Source organism: Bombina bombina, chromosome 1, assembly GCF_027579735.1.
Source record: "Bombina bombina isolate aBomBom1 chromosome 1, aBomBom1.pri, whole genome shotgun sequence".
Lineage (NCBI taxonomy): Eukaryota > Metazoa > Chordata > Amphibia > Anura > Bombinatoridae > Bombina > Bombina bombina.
The window spans coordinates 949,122,407-949,142,017 of NC_069499.1; the positions used below are offsets into that span (position 1 = coordinate 949,122,407).

At 40.1% G+C, this 19,611-nt stretch overlaps 1 protein-coding gene across 3 annotated transcripts in view; it reads right to left on the reverse strand.

The window, feature by feature from the left end:
- Positions 1 to 19,611, reverse strand: part of LOC128640550 (uncharacterized) — a 127,050-nt gene that overhangs the window by 86,266 nt on the left and 21,173 nt on the right. For all 3 annotated transcript variants that reach the window (XM_053693029.1, XM_053693034.1, XM_053693023.1), the window contains 2 exons: positions 7,469 to 7,552; positions 5,752 to 5,925 (listed from right to left, as the gene is read on the reverse strand). In XM_053693029.1, the coding sequence (XP_053549004.1) occupies positions 5,752 to 5,925; positions 7,469 to 7,552 (258 nt within the window). The remainder of the gene's footprint in view (positions 1 to 5,751; positions 5,926 to 7,468; positions 7,553 to 19,611) is intronic.

Below are 19,611 nucleotides of genomic sequence, written 5' to 3' on the forward strand. Positions count from 1 at the left end.
GGAGCCTAACGCAGCCATTCTGTGAACTCTAAATACCAGCGGTATTTAAAAGGTGCGGGGGGGAAAAAATACACGCGTAGCTAACGCACCCCTTTGGCCGCAGAACTCTACATCTAGCCGTAAGTAATTTTCTGATTTTAAAATAAAAAGGTAAAAAACTGTTAAATAGGAATACTGCTGCATCGTTTAGTTCAGATACATTTGTAAACATGTTACAGAATAGAATTGTCCCATGATAAATCAAGGATTTTATACCTTTAAAGGAACATTGTACACAAAAATGTTCTATCATGTATATGAATGTGCAGCATTCACTCATGCCAAAATTATTTAGGCCTGAAAAAAATATTAAACAAATATAAACCCAAAAGTTTTCTTTCATGTTTGAGATAGATCATACGATTTAAAACAACTTTCAAACTTACTTATATTATCAAATTTGCTTCATTCTCTTTTAATCCTTTGTTGAAGGAGCTGCAAAGCACTAGTGGGAGCTAGCTGAACTCATCAGGTGAGTTGGTGAGAAGAGGCATATATTTGCAGCCACCAATCAGCAGCTATCTTCCAGTAGTGCACTGCTACTTATGAGCATACCTAGGTATGCTTTAAAAAAAAATAATAAAAAGAGAACAAAACATATTAGATAATAGAAGTAAATTGGAAACGTTATGTGATAGAAGGGACAAGAATCCTGATTTTTTTGAGGATTTTTCAACTAGAAACCTCCCAGCAAAGAACTTAAATTGTTTCTACTGTGTAGTAAGTTCAATCAGAAAGGGAAAAAATGCACATCAGACCACTGGTTTTGAAACCCTGTGCCCAGGACTCCCTAACAGGCCAGATTTTCAGGATATTTGAACTGGAGCACAGCGTGAACCAAGCTGATAGTAAACATGGGTATCAATCTGCTACTCACCAAGGTAATCCCTGTAACTCTGGCCTGTTAAGGGGGCCTAAGGACAGGTTTAAGAATGAGTGTGATAAACTAAAGGTGACTACTTAAGATGGAATTCATTTTTTTGATAATATAAAAGCTACTAAGACCCAGGCTACAAGTGGAACACTATTGATAGTGCTGGGTGCGCTATTAAAGGGATAGTAAAGTCCAAATTAAACTTTCATGATTCAGATAGGGCATGTCATTTTAAACAACTTTCTAATTTACTTTTATCATCAAATTTGCTTTGTTCTCTTGTTATTCTTAGTTGAAGACTAATAATAATTCCTCAGTTGAATGCATTTTACAGATTTTCACAGCTAGAGGGTGTTAGTTCATGTGTTTCATATAGATAACATTGTGCACATGCACGTGAAGTTATTTAAGAATCAGCACTAATTGCCTGAAATGCAAGTCTGTCAAAAGATATGCGATAAGGAGGCAATCAGCAGAAGCTTAGGTACAAGGTAATTACAGTGTTGGTCTTGCAAAACTGGGGAATGGTAAATTAAGAGATTATCTATCTTTTTAAACAATAACATTTTTGGTGTTTACTACAGGGAGTGCAGAATTATTAGGCAAATTAGTATTTTGACCACATCATCCTCTTTATGCATGTTGTCTTACTCCAAGCTGTATAGGCTCGAAAGCCTACTACCAATTAAGCATATTAGGTGATGTGCATCTCTGTAATGAGAAGGGGTGTGGTCTAATGACATCAACACCCCTATATCAGGTGTGCATAATTATTAGGCAACTTCCTTTCCTTTGGCAAAATGGGTCAAAAGAAGGGACTTGACAGGCTCAGAAAAGTCAAAAATAGTGAGATATCTTGCAGAGGGATGCAGCACTCTTAAAATTGCAAAGCTTCTGAAGCTGTGATCATCGAACAATCAAGCGTTATCATTCAAATAGTCAACAGGGTCGCAAGAAGCGTATGGACAAACCCAAGGCGCAAAATAACTGCCCATGAACTGAGACAAGTCAAGCGTGCAGCTGCCAAGATGCACTTGCACCAGTTTGGCCATATTCAGAGCTGCAACATCACTGGAGGTGCCCAAAAAGCACAAGGTGTGCAATACTCAGAGACATGGCCAAGGTAAGAAAGGCTGAAAGACGACCACCACTGAACAAGAACACACCAAGCTGAAACGTCAAGACTGGGCCAAAGAAATATCTCAAGACTGATTTTTCTAAGGTTTTATGGCCTGATGAATGAGAGTGAGTCTTGATGGGCCAGATGGATGGGCCCCGTGGCTGGATTGTAAAGGGGCAGAGAGCTCCAGTCCGACTCAGACACCAGCAAGGTGGAGGTGGAGTACTGGTTTGGGCTGGTATCATCAAAGATGAGCTTGTGGGCCTTTTCGGGTTGAGGATGGAGTCAAGCTCAACTCCCAGTCCTACTGCCAGTTTCTGGAAGACACCTTCTTCAAGCAGTGGTACACGGAAGAAGTCTGCATCCTTCAAGAAAAACATGATTTTCATGCAGGACCAATGCTCCATCACACGCGTCCAAGTACTCCCACAGCGTGGCTGGCAAGAAAGGGTATAAAAGAAGAAAATCTAATGACATGGCCTCCTTGTTCACCTGATCTGAACCCCATTGAGAACCTGTGGTCCATCATCACAATGTGAGATTTACAAGGAGGGAAAACAGTACACCTCTCTGAACAGTGTCTGGGAGGCTGTGGTTTCTGCTGCACGCAATGTTGATGGTGAACAGATCAAAACACTGACAGAATCCATGGATGGCAGGCTTTTGAGTGTCTTGCAAAGAAAGGTGGCTTATTGGTCACTGATTTGTTTTTGTTTTGTTTTTGAATGTCAGAAATGTATATTTGTGAATGTTGAGATGTTATATTGGTTTTCCACTGGTAAAAATAAATAATTGAAATGGGTATATATATGTTTTTTGTTAAGTTGCCTAATAATTATGCACAGTAATAGTCACCTGCACACACAGATATCCCCCTAAAATAGCTAAAACTAAAAACAAACTAAAAACTACTTCCAAAACTATTCAGCTTTGATATTAATGAGTTTTTTGGGTTCATTGAGAACATGGTTGTTGTTCAATCATAAAATTAATCCTCAAAAATACAACTTGCCTAATAATTCTGCACTCCCTGTATCCCTTTAATATTGCGGTCCGTGCTTAGAATAGAGCACAATCTGGTATTACTACAGGACCATGGTAAAACAGAATTACCAGATAATGTTTAGTTCTGCTGATGTCTCTTTAGTGCGCCCTATACTTTCTAAACTGTCAAAATGCATTCAGATTAGAGTTGGCCTTCAAGGTCTAAGAAATTAGCATATGAGCCTACCTAGGTTTAGCTTTCAACTAAGAATAACAAGAGAACAAAGCAAAATTGGTGATAAAAGTAAATGGGAAAGTTGTTTAAAATTACATGCCCTATTTGAATCATGAAAGTTTCAGTCCATTTTACGATACAAAAACAATTACACTTTGGGGCATATGTATCAAGCTCCGATTGGAGCTTGATGCCCCGTGTTTCTGGCGAGCCTGCAGGCTCGCCAGAAACAGCAGTTATGAAACAGCGGTCACAAAGACCGCTGCTCCATAACCTGTCCGCCTGCTCTGAGCAGGCGGACAGACATCACCGGAAATCAACCCGATCGAGTACGATCGAGTTGATTGACACCCCCTGCTGGCGGCCGATTGGCCGCGAGTCTGCAGGGGGTGGCGTTGCACCAGCAGCTCTTGTAAGCTGCTGGTGCACTGCTGAATACGGCAAGCGTATTGCTCACCGTATTCAGCGAGGTCTGGCAGACCTGATCCACACTGTCGGATCAGGTCCGACAGACCTTAATAACTAGAGGCCTTTGTATTTTGTACTTATAAATCCAAATTTCTACATGTGTTTTACACATCCAGTGTACTTAAAATACAATTTATGCTGTGCAAATTTAATAATATTTATTCCTGTGTAATTTTAGTACAGATTTAGGTATCTTTTGTTTAAAAGCAAAAATGTAAGCTCATGATTGTTCACATCTGTAGCAATATATGGCAGCACTTTTGCAAGAATGTTATTCATTTGCAACAGCACTAGCACTATTTCCTGTCATGTGGTGTTCCAAACACATACCTTGGTATCTCTTTAACAAAGAATACCATGGGAACGAAGCAAATGTGATAACAGAAGTAAAAGGGACAGTCTACTCCAGAATTTGTATTATTTAAAAGATAAATAATCTCATATTGCCCATTCCCCAGTTTTGCATAACCAACACTGTTATATTAATATAACTTTTACCTCTGTGATTACCTTGTATCTAAGCCTCTGCAGACTGCCCCCTTATTTCAGTTCTTTTGACAGACTTGCATTTTAGCCAATCAGAGCTGACTCTAAAATAACTCCACAGGAGTGAGCACAATGTTATCGATATGACACACATGAACTAACAGTGTCACAGAGGCCCATTTATCAAGCTCTGTATGGAGCTTGAAGGGCCGTATTTCTGGTGAGTCTTCAGACTCGCCAGAAACAGCAGTTATGAAGACCGCTGCTTCATAAAGACCGCTGCTTCATAACCCTGTCCGCCTGCTCTGATGAGGCGGACAGGAATTACCGCAATTCAACCCGATCAAATGCGATCAGGTTGATTGAAACCTCCCTGCTGGCGGCCGATTGGCCGCGAGTCAGCAGAAGGCGGCGTTGCACCAGCAGCTCCTGTGAGCTGCTGATGCAATGCTGAATAAGGAGAGCGTATTGCTCTCCGCATTCAGCAAGGTCTTGCGGACCTGATCCGCACTGACGGATCAGGTCCGCAAGAACTTTCATAAATCGGCCTCTAACTGTTAAAAACTGTCAAAATGCACTGAGATAAGAGTCAGTTAAATTACTTAGAAATAATATTAGATCCTACCTAGGTTTAGCTTTCCACAAAGAATACCAAGAGAGCAAAGCAAATTTGATTATAAAAGTAAATTAGAAAGTTGCATGCCCTATCTGACTCATGAAAGTTTAATTTAGACTAGACTGACCATTTAACTTGAAACATGGCTATATAAAACCAAAAATTATTTATTAAATGGTATAATAGTTAAAAAATCCAACTCTGGGCTAGATTATGAGTGTTGCACCAACTGTTGAGGTCTTTGCACGTGATGGAAGTAGAGCATGTATTACATTTAGACCTACAGCACAAAACCCAAAGTGCGTTATTTATATTTTACATTCCAATGTTCTTCACATAGAGGAAAATGTTCTTTTTATTTTATATATATATATATGTTATGTTAATGTAAATATATATCTATATAAATATAAATAGGTATATATATATATATATATATATAACATAACATTGAAATGTGAAATATTAATAACTCCTGACGGGTATAGCGCTGGGGGTTTAATACGGTGTAAGGTTAGTACGCGAGAGATAACTGTTAGTTTTTTCTTCTTCAGCGCTCTCCATTGAAGTCTATGGGGAGAAGAAGTTAACGCGTAAAAACGTTACTTCTAGCAGTGTTATTGTTCAAGCAAACACGCTAAATAGCGGTCCACTTATAATCTAACCCATAGTGTTCAAGTCCCATGCACACTCCTTAGCATACCTTGGTATGCTCTTCAGCAAAGAATACCAAGAGATTGAAGTACATTTGCTAATAGAAGTAAATTAAATGCTCTATCTGAATCATGAAAGTGTCATTTTTACTTTTGTGGCTCTTAGGTTGTTTTGTTTACCCCATCTAGTAAACCCATATTCACCTCATTTAATATGATCAACAGTAAAGTATTACAAAGGCAGAGTTATCTTGTTATACATTTGCACAAACATACCTCTATTGCCTTCTGTAAGACACCAACATTTTCCATCTTGATCAAGAATATTAATATTCTTCAAGTAATAAAGATCTGGGTTGATTTGCTTCTTTGATACCTTATTCAAACCTTTGGCAATATGTAAAGCCTCGTGTGGCCCATTTTCATGCAGAAATGTGCAAATATTTTTCTCTAAAAGGCAAAAAAAGTGTACTATGCACTCTTGTATATTCTCTTTATTTACAAATCATCTCAAACTAATTTTTAACCTTTTAATGCCGTTATGCCGTTTTATTCCGTCATAATTAGACTGGGCTTTAAAGCCGTTATGACAGAATAGAACGTCATAGCTAACGGCTGTCCTGAACCCTTCTGTGGTTGTAGGGACGCCCCCCAGGCGCGATCCAATAATTGAAATCTCGCGATCGCATGGTTTCAATTTGTCTACATCGGAACAGTTGTTCCGATGTAGGCACTTTAGCCCTGACACGAAAGGGTTAAATAGGTGCTAGACAGAAAACCTCTACAGGTAGGTGTGAGGCTCCTAACCTTTACTGCAACCACCACCTTTAGTCTGCCCTCTATATAAGAGAATCTCTCCCTCCTTTAAAACTCTTTAAAGGGACACTAAACCCCCCAAAAATATTTCATGAATCAGATAGACAATACAATTTTAAACAATATTCCAATTTACTTCTATTATCTAATTTGCGTTATTGTTTAGGCATCCTTTGTTGAAAAAATAGCGATGCACATGGGTGAGCCAATCACACCAGGCATCTATGTGCAGCCACCTATCAGCAACTACTGAGCCTATCTAGATATGATTTTCAGCAAAGGATATCAAGAGACTGAAGCAAATTAGATAATAGAGGGAAATTAGAAAGTTGTTTAAAATTATATGCTCTTTCTGAATCATTAAATAATTTTTTTTGGTTTAATGTCCCTTTAAGGTATTTCTTAGGTGTCCACAATTTCCCTTTTTATTTTAGTATTTTGTTTTTAAGGACCACAGCACTAACATTAGTGAGCCTTTTGCTCACCTCTATAACCATTAAACCATTTGAACTCTTCAAAAATATATTGTTTTAGTATTCAAATTGTTGGCATTGACAGTTTTCATGGTTATCAAAAGCTTATTAACTAAAGTAATGTCTTAAAGGGCATTATACTATAAAATGTGTTTTCAATGATTGTTATACCAGCTGCAGAAAATAAAATATATTGTAAATTGCTTGTTTAGTTTTTTTTTTATATGAAATAGCTGTTTTTACTTATTAAAGACATAACCCGTTTCAATGGGCTGTTTGCAGAAAGAGCAGACATCCTTATATTATCTTGCGATACACAAATATATCCTTATCTTATCTTTTTGTCTATACACAAAGACTGATACTTATAGAGAACAATTAAAAATTAACATTTACATACCTGCCCCTCCAACCCCCACTGAGTTGCTGTTGATTTTTTTTTACAGGGCTTTTCTTTTGAGAATACAAAAGTATTTATATTTTCAGTATAGGTGGTCGTTTTTCACATGCAAATCAGCTATTTCAAATCACAAAATAAACCCCCAGGAGAGTTCTCTTTTCTTCAGGCTATTTATAAACAATTTAATACACTCTTGCACGTAAAATGGATCATTGGGAACATATTAAAGGGGAAAACATCTTACAGTACAATATATCTTTAAGTTGGATTAAAAATGAATAAAAGGAAAATTAAAAAGACTCACGATTCTCTGTCAAATTTCCATAAGCAGGTTTTTCAGATATATATAGTTCTCTTGACTGTATGTTCACAGTATTTGTTACATTTTCTGCAAAACAGATCAATAAAGATTTTTTAGTATTGAAGATATTATTGTCATTGTCATTGTCAGTGAAAACATGTTATAACTAATTATTTTATTTTTTAAAAAGAGGAGGCAGGCTTTTAAAATCAGAATACTAAATATTCTATGGACCACATGGAATAACCCACCATGAAGCCATGTTACACACTTAAAGGTTTATAAGGCCTAATGTGCAAGAGCAATTTAAATCTGTTATGGAATCCTGGGATGCCAAAGATGCCGCTACACAAATGGGTGTTGACGTTACCAAGCCCCGGAAACTTGCTGCACTGGATATAAAGTGATTGTAAAGTTTAATGAATAAGTGTCCGGTATCTAAAAATACTCTTAAAAACAAGGGCACTTTCATTCATTAAACTTTACAAAGACACTTATTTTTTAAAACACCTTTGCGCTGTGGTAAACATAACGTCGATCCTCCGCCCGCAGCTCCCGCTTTCTTTAGCAGATCGATGACATATCCGGCTTCCTCCAATCATTGTGTTCCCCTGTCATGATACAATCATGTTGAGTAGTTGATACCTGGATTGGCTAACCCGCAGAGGTGGTATTGTGGTCTCAGCCTGGAAAGGGTTAATGTGAATTGTTTTCTCTTTGTGTGAAATCTGTTTTCAGAAAAGCTGTAAGCCGAGACCACCCCCCCCCCCCTCCTTAGCCTGTCACAGGTCTGAGGTGAAGTGTTCTTTGTGTAACTGTGTGTAGGAATGCAAAAAGCTCCTCCCCTACTGGGAGCTAAGACTTGTTTGCATTGGCTGAACAGCAGTTCTCCACACATCTAAAGGAATTTGGTAATAAGTAAGATATTGTGTTTCTATTATTTCTATGTCCCCTTTTATTTTTAAAGAATTGTAACTCTGCAATTGTATGTTATTTTGAATTTCTTTATAATTTCGCACTGTGTAACCTGTATTGATATTTTTGTTATTTAACACATAGACAATCTCATTCTGTCTTTTGAGCTCTAATATCTGAATTCACACTCTGTTGAAAAGCAAGTTACCTAATTGTTAAATTGTTTGAGTTTTTGGGGGTTCCCAAAATGCCCCTTTATTTAGAAGTTTTGGTGGTGGCAGGAATTATTAGAGAAGTGTGGACAGGATTTGGGGGTTAATGTGGTGTCCTTTTTAAGGTCCTTTTGTAGAGTTGCAAGGTTAAGGGAACCAGAGCTGGGTGCCATTGACCCCTTCATGCCCACACGCCTCTATTGTGGCATTGAGAAGGTTTGATTCATCCCAAACTGGCTGGCAGCGGTGGGGATATTTAGAGTTTTTTAGTGCTATTTGTATAGTACTAATAGAAATTACATGTTTTTGTGTAATTTCCCAAAGACAGAACTCAGTGCCTAATTACAGAGACCTACAGTGCAAAGAAGCAGTTATTTTCCCCTTCTTCTTGTTTGTTCGATGCTACTCTCATTATGGAAGCATATAGGAAGATGCCAAAAGAGTCCTTGGAGCTGCTTTGTCAGGAGAGAGCCATTGAAACTTTTGGCAAAACAAATGAGCAGTTGGTCCAGGAACTGCAACAGGCAGATGACATTCCAGCAGAGCAGGAAACAGGCACAGAAAGGGTTACTGTGGAACTGGTAACCCAGGAGATGATACCTACTGCTGTTCCCCCTGTAGTGCAAAGGAGTCTGAGCTACAAACAGCACTCAGGTACTTGGGGGATGCTGATACCAAACTAAGAATGGAATTGATCCTCAAGTTTCAAGAAGCAGCTGAGAGAAAGAGGGAGAAAGAAGAGAAAGAGAGAGAGAAGTTGCAGAGAGGGAGGTTGCATAAAGAGAAAGAGAAAGTAAAGTAGAGAGAGAAAGAGAGAGAGAGAGAGAGAGAGAGAGAGACTGCAGAGAGTGTGGCTTCAGAAAGAGAGAGAGGGAGAAAAGAAAAGGATGCTCAATGGAGAAATGAGCTGGAGGTTATGCAGATGAACAGAACCAGCCTGTCTCCCCAAACCAGTAAACATGGGGAAACAGCAACAGAGAGTCCCCGCCTAGAGTGTTTTCCAATGTTGCACTGACTTGGATATTTTTCTGAGGGGCTTTGAGAATCAGTATCAGCTGCCCCCAGAGCAATGGGTTCGCTATTTAGTTACTCATCTGAAGGGTAAAGCACTGGATTTATTTGCTTCACTTCCAGTGGAAGATGACAAGGACTATGAGGCCATAAAAACAGCCTTATTGAAAAGTTTTTAACCTCACTCCGGAATTCTACAGGAAAAAATTTCGGAGTCTTCACCAAAGTGCAGATAACAGCTGCACATAATATGTTGCACAGCTTAGGTCTGCTTTTAAGCAATGAACTGAGGGCCTAAAAGTCCTCACTAATGAGGCATTGGAGGATTTGATGATCTTGGAGCAGTTCATGCAAGCACAGAGTCCTGATGCCAGAGAATGGATTCTGGACAGAAAGCCCAAAACAGTGGCAGAGGCTGCAGACCTGACTAATGATTATGCCAACAACAGACCATCTGAAAGAAGGCAGGCAGCTATTCAAGCTGTGTGCCCTAAGTGGAAAAGAGCAAACAAGGCAGCAGAGAGACCATCTCATCTACACCCTACAGCCAGAGGGGCAGGGGTCACACCGGGACAGGGGGATACCCGCTGGTGTTTCACTTGTAATCAGAGGGGGCATCTGAGTTTCATCTGCCCAGAGAAGAAGAATCCAGAGGGTGAGAATGTGGCTGGGGGACCAGCATCTGTTTTGTTTGTGGGTGGGTTCCCAAGGCAAAAGCGGAGAGATAACCTACAGAGGGTATCTGTGGGTGACAAGGTGGCAACAGGTCTCAGGGATAGTGGAGCTTCGGTTACCTTGGTGCATCCTGAAATGGTAAAGCTGGAGAACATTATACCAGGAAGGACTGTGCCCATTCAAGGAATTGGGGGAGTTTGCCCCGCAGTGCCTGTGGCACGAGTGTACCTTGATTGGGGTGTGGGAAAAGGTTGCGGGAGGGGAGGATTTCCGCGGATATCCCTGTTGATGTTTTGCTGGGAGAGGATTTGGGCTGGATGCTTTGTCAGTTCACCCAGGAGGAAAACACCTGCAACCTGTAAGGGCCAGTAGAGGGCCCTGCACCAACTGAGGTACTGTGTGAAACTTTGGGGGACCCAGAGGGAAGGCTGGGGATGGACACATCGGTAGCTATACCAGTGCTGGAGTTATCCCACCAAAGGATGAAGAATGATTCCCTTTGCTGGGAGGGGGGACTGAGGGTTAATGCAGCTCTGCCTTTGTGTACACCAGTAATGTCTTGTTCTAATGAAGAGGGATGTATTGAAAATGTTTGTGACAATGTTGCTTCTATTGAACCTGGGCACTGGGAGGGAGAGCCTAGGGTTAATGATGATTTACCTGAACCTGTACCAGTACTGTATTGTGCCAGTGAAAAGGGTTATACTGCCATTGATTGTGACAATTGGATGCTTGATGCAGTGTGTGAATCTGAGAGGGTAGCAGGGCTGGGCAGAAGGGCAGACTGAGTGTGTATACCCTTCTTTGCTAGAACCAGCATTGCATGCCCAAGAGAAATGTATGGAATGGGCAGATACAGAAATTTGTGAAGGAACTGCTATACCCCAGGAAAATGTAGGAGTTGTGGAGTGGAGTAAAGTTGCCAGTGTGACATGTCAGGTGCCTGAGTGTGGTATGCCAGCTGAGTGGAGTGAGCAGGGGCAGAAGAAGAGGCTTATTCTCTGTTTTCCCCTGAGGTAAAATGCACCCTTAGTGAGGGATGTCAGCTATACAGCTGCAAAGGAGAACAAGTGACAGGTATGTGTCAGTCTGTCCCTGAAACAGCATTGCATATGCAAGAAGGAGTGAATGGCATGGCTGGTGTAGGGGCCAAAGTAAATCCTGCTCTGTTACAGAGAGTAAAACAGAATGGGACCCTGGGTGTGTCTGTGGACTTCCCCTACAGGGATGGCAAATGTGAAGAAAAGGTGGAGGGAGATGTGACTTCCCGTTGCAGCTCTCCCATGGTTGTGTGTGCCCAGGATAAAGAATGTGTGGGCCCAGTAGCTGCAGTGAATAATGAACCTGCTACCCCTTCAGAGCATAATGGGGTAGGTGTAAACAGTGGACTATCTGGCCTAAGCATTGCAGGAAGTGCCCTTATTCCCCTAGTGAGTTACCCTGAGGATGCTCTAGATCCCTTTATGAGTGAGAGTGAGTGCAGGGAGTGTATGATATCCTGCAAGGGAGTGTCCTCCACAAGGCAAATTGTATCAGCTGATGCTAACTTTTACAGTGGGCAAGTGAATACAGAGAGTGTGCAGAAAGGGCAGATCTGGTCTTATGAAAGAGGAAAAACTAAGATTTAGGTTGACATAGGGGATCAGCGATATTTCCACCATTTTAAAAAGGAGGTGTCATGATACAATAATGTTGAGTAGTTGATACCTGGATTGGCTACCCGGCAGAGGTGGTATTGTGGTCTCAGCCTTGAAAGGGTTAATGTGAATTGCTTTTTCTTTGTGTGAAATCTGTTTTCAGAAAATCTGTAAGCTGAGACCCCCCCCTCCTTCCCCCTCCTTAGATTGTCACAGGTCTGAGGTGAAGTGTTCTTTGTGTAACTGTGTGTAGGAATGCAAAAAGCTCCTCCCCTACTGGGAGCTAAGACTTGTTTGCATTGGCTGAACTCGTTGTAAATTATTACTAGGGCGGTGTCTTTTACAAGACAAAGAAAATGTAGTTTAAGTATGTAACAGAAAGACTTTTAGGTAGAATTGCCCAAGGACCAAAGCCACTAACATCATGAACAGCAGTTCTCCACATATATAAAGGAATTTGGTAATAAGTAAGATATTGTGTTTCTATTATTTTTATGTCTCCTTTTCTTTTTAAAGAATTGTAACTTTGCAATTGTATGTTATTTTGAATGTCTTTATAATTTCGCACTGTGTGACCTGTATTGATATTTTTGTTATTAAACACATAGAAAATATAATTCTGTCTTTTGGGCTCTAATATCTGAATTCACACTCTGTTAAAAGGCATGTTACCTAATTGTTAAATTGTGTGAGTTTTTGGGGATTCCCAAAACGCCCCTTTAATTTGAAGTTTTGGTGGTGGCAGAAATTGTTAGAGCAGTGTGGACAGGATTTGGGATTTAATGTGGTGTCCCTTTTAAGGTCCTTTTGTAGAGTTGCAAGGTTAAGGGAGCCAGAGCTGGGTGCCATTAACCCCTTCATGCCCACACCCCTCTATTGTGACGTTGAGAAGGTTTGATTCATCACAGCCCCCTTTGGCATCCAGCTCCTGAGGCACGCAACAATTGGAGGAAGTTAGATCGTCATCAATATGCTAATGAAAGCAAGAGCTGTGGGTGGAGGATCAGTGTTATGTTTACCATAACGCAAAGGTAAGTATTTTTAAAAATAAGCATCTTTGTAAAGTTTAATGAATGAAAGTGCCCCGGGAACTTATTCATTAAACTTTACAATCACTTTAAGGGAGCTGGATAGGGGGTAAGTATTCAAACCACTTGACTGCAGCTACCTCACGTCCTAGAAACCACCAAGACCCATCAGTTGAATGACAATTGCCCGCTCTATCAAATGGTGTCTTTAGAGTATTTAAGCACAAACTTATGGAAAATAAAATTTAAAAATCGACAACAACAAAAAACACTTTCTGACACTGTTTGCAGGCTGGGGGTCTCTAGGCCTTTTGACAACGTGTTATAAGTGCCTAGAGACCCACACTTGGCAAACAGAGCTCACAGTAGCAATAACCAGCCACTTGTAATGGCTGATTAATTATTGCGTGCCCGCAAATTGCAAATTAATTTAGCACTCTATCTAGCCCACTATTTTTCCCAGTGAAGTAGGTCGTTTTGGTATTACTGTGATGTAGGACACTAAAGGGGTTTATTGCTAACCTGATTAGCCATATAGAAAGTGGGTGTGAGAACCGTATGGCCAATCATGGTGGAGGCTACAGTTTTTAACTTCACGTGTGTGTTTAGAATTTTAGCATGGTTATGAGTAAGGTTAATGCCGAAACACATCAGCCATTGTGTTAATTAAAATAATGAAGCCTCTTGTTCACCCCTCTGTATGTTTTACCCCGGAGGCACTGTCCTCTGCTATGTTATTTCGGAACTTTCCAATTTTTGGAATTATTTACAGATAAATTCTTATGCTCACTTTACCACCCGTGCTTCTCGAATTTCTTGTTAACACTTGACGTTTCTGGCCAGAGTGAGCATGGGGGTATTGAAGTGGCACTGCAGTGTTTAGTGTGATGGAATTGGGAGCACACACATGACTGATGACCCGGAAGTACCTGAATTGATTAAAGTGCTTAGGAGCGCCTATCGGGTGTGGACCCGGATATCTAACTGTATCTCTGGTGAGAGTGAAGCAGGAGCGGAGCAAAGTGAGCGGTAATCCAGCTCAGGAATGACAGTCTGAATTCACCCGAAGAACGGAGGTATGTGCATCAGCATTGAACAATCAAGGTAAACACAGTTACTGTTTGTAGGTTAATTACCTTAACACCTTTATACTGTAAGGTCTAGATACTGTCATTAGACACGGTTTAAGATTACAGGGACTCTTCCACTGTTTATTCATTAACTGCTCCATGTGTGTGAAACTCTCAGAAGCTATAGGATTTGTAGCAGGTGACACATAGCGACGGTGTCTTTAGAGCATTACTACAGTCCCACTACATATAACCACATCATCCGAACTTGTCTCTCTGATTGCATACACTAAAGAAAATTATCCTCCTTCATATATTGAATTGTATAAAGTAGTAAGATGTGGGGTTAGTAAGGCCTTAACGGTTTTATAATAACTGTTGGTGAAGTCATCTGGGCCAGGAATTTTCCCCCGAAGGGAGAGACTCAATGGCTAGATGGACCTCCTCTTCATGGATGGGCTTTTCTAGTTCCTCTATGTTCTCTTTAATTAAATTTGGTAAGTCCACTTGATCTATATAGGCTTTATTATCTCCCACAAGATACATTTTTTTTAAGAAACAGGGCTTTTTTATAGGCTTTGTTAGATAAGTGGTCATTAAGAGCTTTCCTAGCTTTTTGTAAATGTATCACTAAGGCCTCAATTAACAAAAGAACCATGAGGCGGGCATATATTCAAAAGGGATCCGTTGCTATGTTGAGAAAGCCGGCAAAATACTAAAAAGTGCTGATATTACTGTATAAAGGTAGCATCACCAAGAGGTTTTTTTACTATACATCGCAATGGGTGGCGATGCTGGTAAAATAGTCCAAGCAGCATTGCCGCCTACATTGGCAATGTAAAGTAAAGGATCGCACTACGAATTAAATGCACTGCAGCCTACACTAATAACTCCCAAACGGCCATAACCCCCGCCAAAATAACTCATACACTAATTAACCCCTATACCACCACAACTCCCCATAGCAATAACGCCTACACTACTTAGCTCCTATAAAAAAACAAGAGTAAGGCCTATGCTAAAACTAGGATAATGCCCTAGCTGAAGTGAATAGCTATTTTGCATTTAAAGCACCTATTCTAAAAACAAAGTAACCTCCCAAAAAAAAGCCTATCTTTAAAAAAACCTACACTAAAAATTGCACTTAGAAGGACATTTTGTAGGGCATTACCCTAAAGTGATACCCAGGATACCCAGCAGGTACTATTGGTAAGACTGTTAGGGAATAGCAGGTAGGTACAGCAGGCATGGTTGGTTTGAGGAAAGCTGTCTCTGCTATAACAGACACAAGATACTCAGCACGCACAGGATACCCAGTGGGTAACTCAGCCCAGAGTGGGGGCTGAGTGACCTTTTATAGGAACTCCCACTTCATAAGCCTCAAGGTTTGAGTTCCAGTAATTAGGACATGGTCCCTTTAAATCTAGGCAGTGCGCAGCCATGCGGGCCTAGAGAGCTGCAGCAGCAACTGTTGGAGTTGAGTCTCTGCATTCCTCCATGTGGAATGCTGAGACAGAAGAAATCACTCTATGCGTTCAATAAGACCAGGACTCGGACCAGGAGCTGCCCCCTCTTTAGGATGGCTGAAAACAGGATTCTTGTGATGCTTCTTTTTAAAATCTCTGATATGTGCAGGAGCATTTACTTCAGATGTCGGTACCCAACTTCTCTCATCCGGACCATATCCCTTCCAATGGATGAGGTATTCTAGTCTCCCTCTGGGAAGTCTGGCTTTCAAACTGTCTTCAACCTTATATTCTTCTAACCGATCTACCATTACAGGCCCTGGAGTAGGTAGCTTATGAGATGGAAAGGGGTCTGGCACCACTGGTTTGAGAAGAGAGAAAAACTGGATGGATACGATAAGATGGTGACAACATGAAGACAAATTGCAACTGGAGATATTATTTTCACAATAGTGAAAAGTCTAATGAAGCGGTAACCTAATGTCTTGGAAGGAAGAGTAAGTAAAAAATGGGCAGTGGATAAATATACTTTGTCTCCAACTTGATAAGTAGGATGACTTTTCTTGTCAGCAAAATGCATATATTGTTGTTGGGCTTCCATTAATTGTTTATAATGTAAGAGAACGTATTGTCTGCCTCCTGTAGTTGTTAATCAGTAGCCGGGACTGAACTTTGAAGAGGCAAGCCAGGTAATATAGTTGAATGAAACCCATAGGTACACAGAAAAGGAGACATAGATATAGATCTATGAACTTGATTATTATAAGCCAATTCAGCCAAATCAAGGGATTGGGCCCAGTCATCTTGTAAAATTGGTAGTTACATCTGAGTTATTACTCCAAAGTTTGATTTGTGTGCTCAGTTTGACCATCCGTTTGGGGATGGAAAGTGGTAGATAAAGCCAGTTGGATGTGCAGTCCCTTGCAAAAAGTTGTTCAAAATTTGGATGGAATTTGGGGACCTCTATCAAACATCATGGTAAGCCATGCAGCCAGAAAATCTCTTGCAGGAAGATGGTAGCTGTGTGATCAGCATCAGGTACACCCTTGGTGGCAACAAAATGGACCATTTTAGAAAAGTGATCTACTACCACTAAAACCCATGTATAACATTGAGCAGGAGGTAAGTCGACTATAAAGTCCATTGCTATTTCAGCCTATGGTCTGTTTGGTGCAGGAACTGGTTGTAACAAACCTGAAGGGTTTTCCTAGATTATTTGTTGACTATACAGACAGGACAAGACTGTACATACAATTTAATATATTTTTGCATGCCAGGCCACAAGAATTGTCAACTAATTAACTCTTGAGTCTTATGGATTCCCAAATGTCCTCCCAGAGGGGTGTCATGGAAATAATGAAGGATCTCAGAAACTATGGAGGATGGCACTACAACCTTGTTATTTTGAATCTGGAACTCCGAATGCTGGCTATTTGCTGGGGAATGGGAGGCATTTTCTGAGTTAAAAGAATTTTGATGAATAGTGTCCCATAAGGAAACCATGTTTGCTAGGAAATGTCTGGTTTTAGGATAGTGGTAAGCTCTAATTCTTTTTTTACATTTCCCCCTATACGGGATAGGGCTTCCTCTTTACCATTCTTTGCTCCCTAGGTCGATATGTGATGAGGAAGTAAAAGTAGCAGAAGAAGATTGCCCACTGGGCCTGCCTGGCATTGAGTCTTTGAGCTGAGCATAGGTATGCTAGGTTCCTGTGGTCAGTGAAAACAGTAATGGGATGAACAGTTCCTTCAAGCAAATATCTCCACCCCTCAAACAATGTTTTTATGTTAAGTAGTTCTCTATCTACCACATCATAGTTTCTTTCTGCCGGGAGAGTACTTGAGACAAAAAGGCTACAGGGTGGAGGTAATCCTTGTCACCTGCTCTTTGGAATAATACTGCTACAATGGCAGTCTCGGAAGCTTTGACTTTAATGTAGAAAGGCCTCCTTGGTTCAGATAAAATTAGTATAAGTGAGGAGATGAAAAGTTGTTTTAGGTTATCAAAGGTTTGCTGTGCTTTATCAGACCAGAGAAATGTGGTTGTTTCGTAAAAGGTTGTATAATACAAGAAAAGTCCCACAAAACGTTAAATAGCTTTCTTACTGTTGGGAGGGGGACAGTTTATTATAGCTAAATTTTTTGGGAATTCACATGAATTTCTCCAGGTACTAGGATGAAGCCTGGGAATTAAGAGTTAAAAACATGTTTCTCCAGTTTAGCTTATAAACAGTTAGCTTGTATGTGAGAAAGCATATACCTCACGTGATCATAGTGTTGTTGTTCAGAGGAGTAAATGAGTATGTCATCCAAATAGGCTACTAGATAAATGTCCAGGATATCACAAAAATATTTAAATTACAAATCTCTGAAAGGTAGCAGGGGAGTTGTATAGACCAAAGGGCATCACACTATACTCGTAGTGGCCATAACGGGAACAAAAGGCAGTTTTCCATCTATTTCTTTTGCGTACCCTCTCAAGATTGTAAGAACCTCTTAAATCAATTTTATTGAATATGACTTCTGATCTGAGTCGATTCACCAGTTCTGGAATAAGTGGTAGTGGGTATTTATTCTTTACAGTGGGGCATTAGGGTCTCTGTAATAGGAAAATACAGAAAGGAAGGCAGGCACAACTCCAAAGCCCAGGAAGTATAAAATCCCAAAAATACTTATATTTGAACATGTTAAAAAGTGCAGACAGACATGGCTGGACAGGTAAACAGACAGTCTGACGTGTTTCGCGCCCCCTATTGGCGCTTATTTATAGACTACAGTTTATGTTTCAACCTTGTCTATTTATAGGCAGCAGACAAATTATTAAATATATCATGACCTAATTAAACAGACACAAATGGTTAAAAACATAAAATGCCAATAAAGACACAGGGTAACTCATTTCATCATATGAAGGGCACACATCAACCTAACCTTTGACAATAATATGAAAAACAACCCTTATTGACCACCAGTTATTACACATAATCTTTAAATATTGCACATTAGAATTAAAGACATGGAAAAACAATAAGAATACCAGTTGATGTGGGGACATATCATTTGTCATTTAGTGAGAACAATACATTACCTCAATAATATTTATACATATATATGATGTAAGTACCCTTATTCAAAAGGTTGATAAAATGTCAGTTATCAATTAAAAAAATAATGTCACATTCCTTATTCATGCCAGATGGGTGACGTGTATGTAATTTTAAGACCCAATATAATTCTTTCCTGTCTAGAATGTTAAATTTATTACCACCTCTAAGAGGAGTAGTCGCAACATCAATAACTTTTAGTGACAAATTTGCAATATTGGTAAGGTGGAAATAGTTGAAGTGATTAGCTACAGTTGAATCTTTGTTATAATATTTCACATTTTTTACCATTTGTGTCTGTTTAATTAGGCCATTATATAGTTAATGCTTTGTCTGCTGCCTATAAATAGACAAGGTTGAAACATAGATTGTAGTCTATGAGTAAGCTCCGATAGGGGGCGCAAAACGCATCAGACTGTCTGTTTACCTGCCCTGCCACGTCTGTCTGCACTTTTTAACATGTTCAAATAAAGTATTTTTTGGATTTTATTATTCCTGGGCTTTGGAGTTGTGCCTGCCGTCCTTTCTGTCTTTTCCTTTTATTGCAGATTTATCCACCGCTTTGGCTACGACACCCCGAGTGACGAAAGTTTTTTGCTTACCCCTCAGTGGGATTGACTTCCGGGTCGTTTTGGTCACACGCCGAGATCTGAGGCCGCTCTCTCGCTCATGAAGGTCTCCGTAATCTATGCATGGATGAATTCCTCCATCATTTTTGCTGCCAAAGAATATACCAACCCCAGCAGGCAACGTGGATGGTTTAATAAAACCTTTTTGTAAATGTTCTTCAGTTTATTATTTTAGCATTTTTGACTCTGGTTCTGATAGTGGATAGATGCTGCCGAAGGAAATTGGAGCCCCAGGAAGGAGATCAATTGGGCAATCATATTCCCTATTAGGAGGGAGAGTATCAGCTCCTTTCTTTTCAAAGGCTTCTTAAAAATCTTGATACATCTCTGGTAAACAAGAGGTTTAACTGGAGTCTCACATTGGAGGGTATCATTAAAGTGGGACTTTAGGAAGTGATTA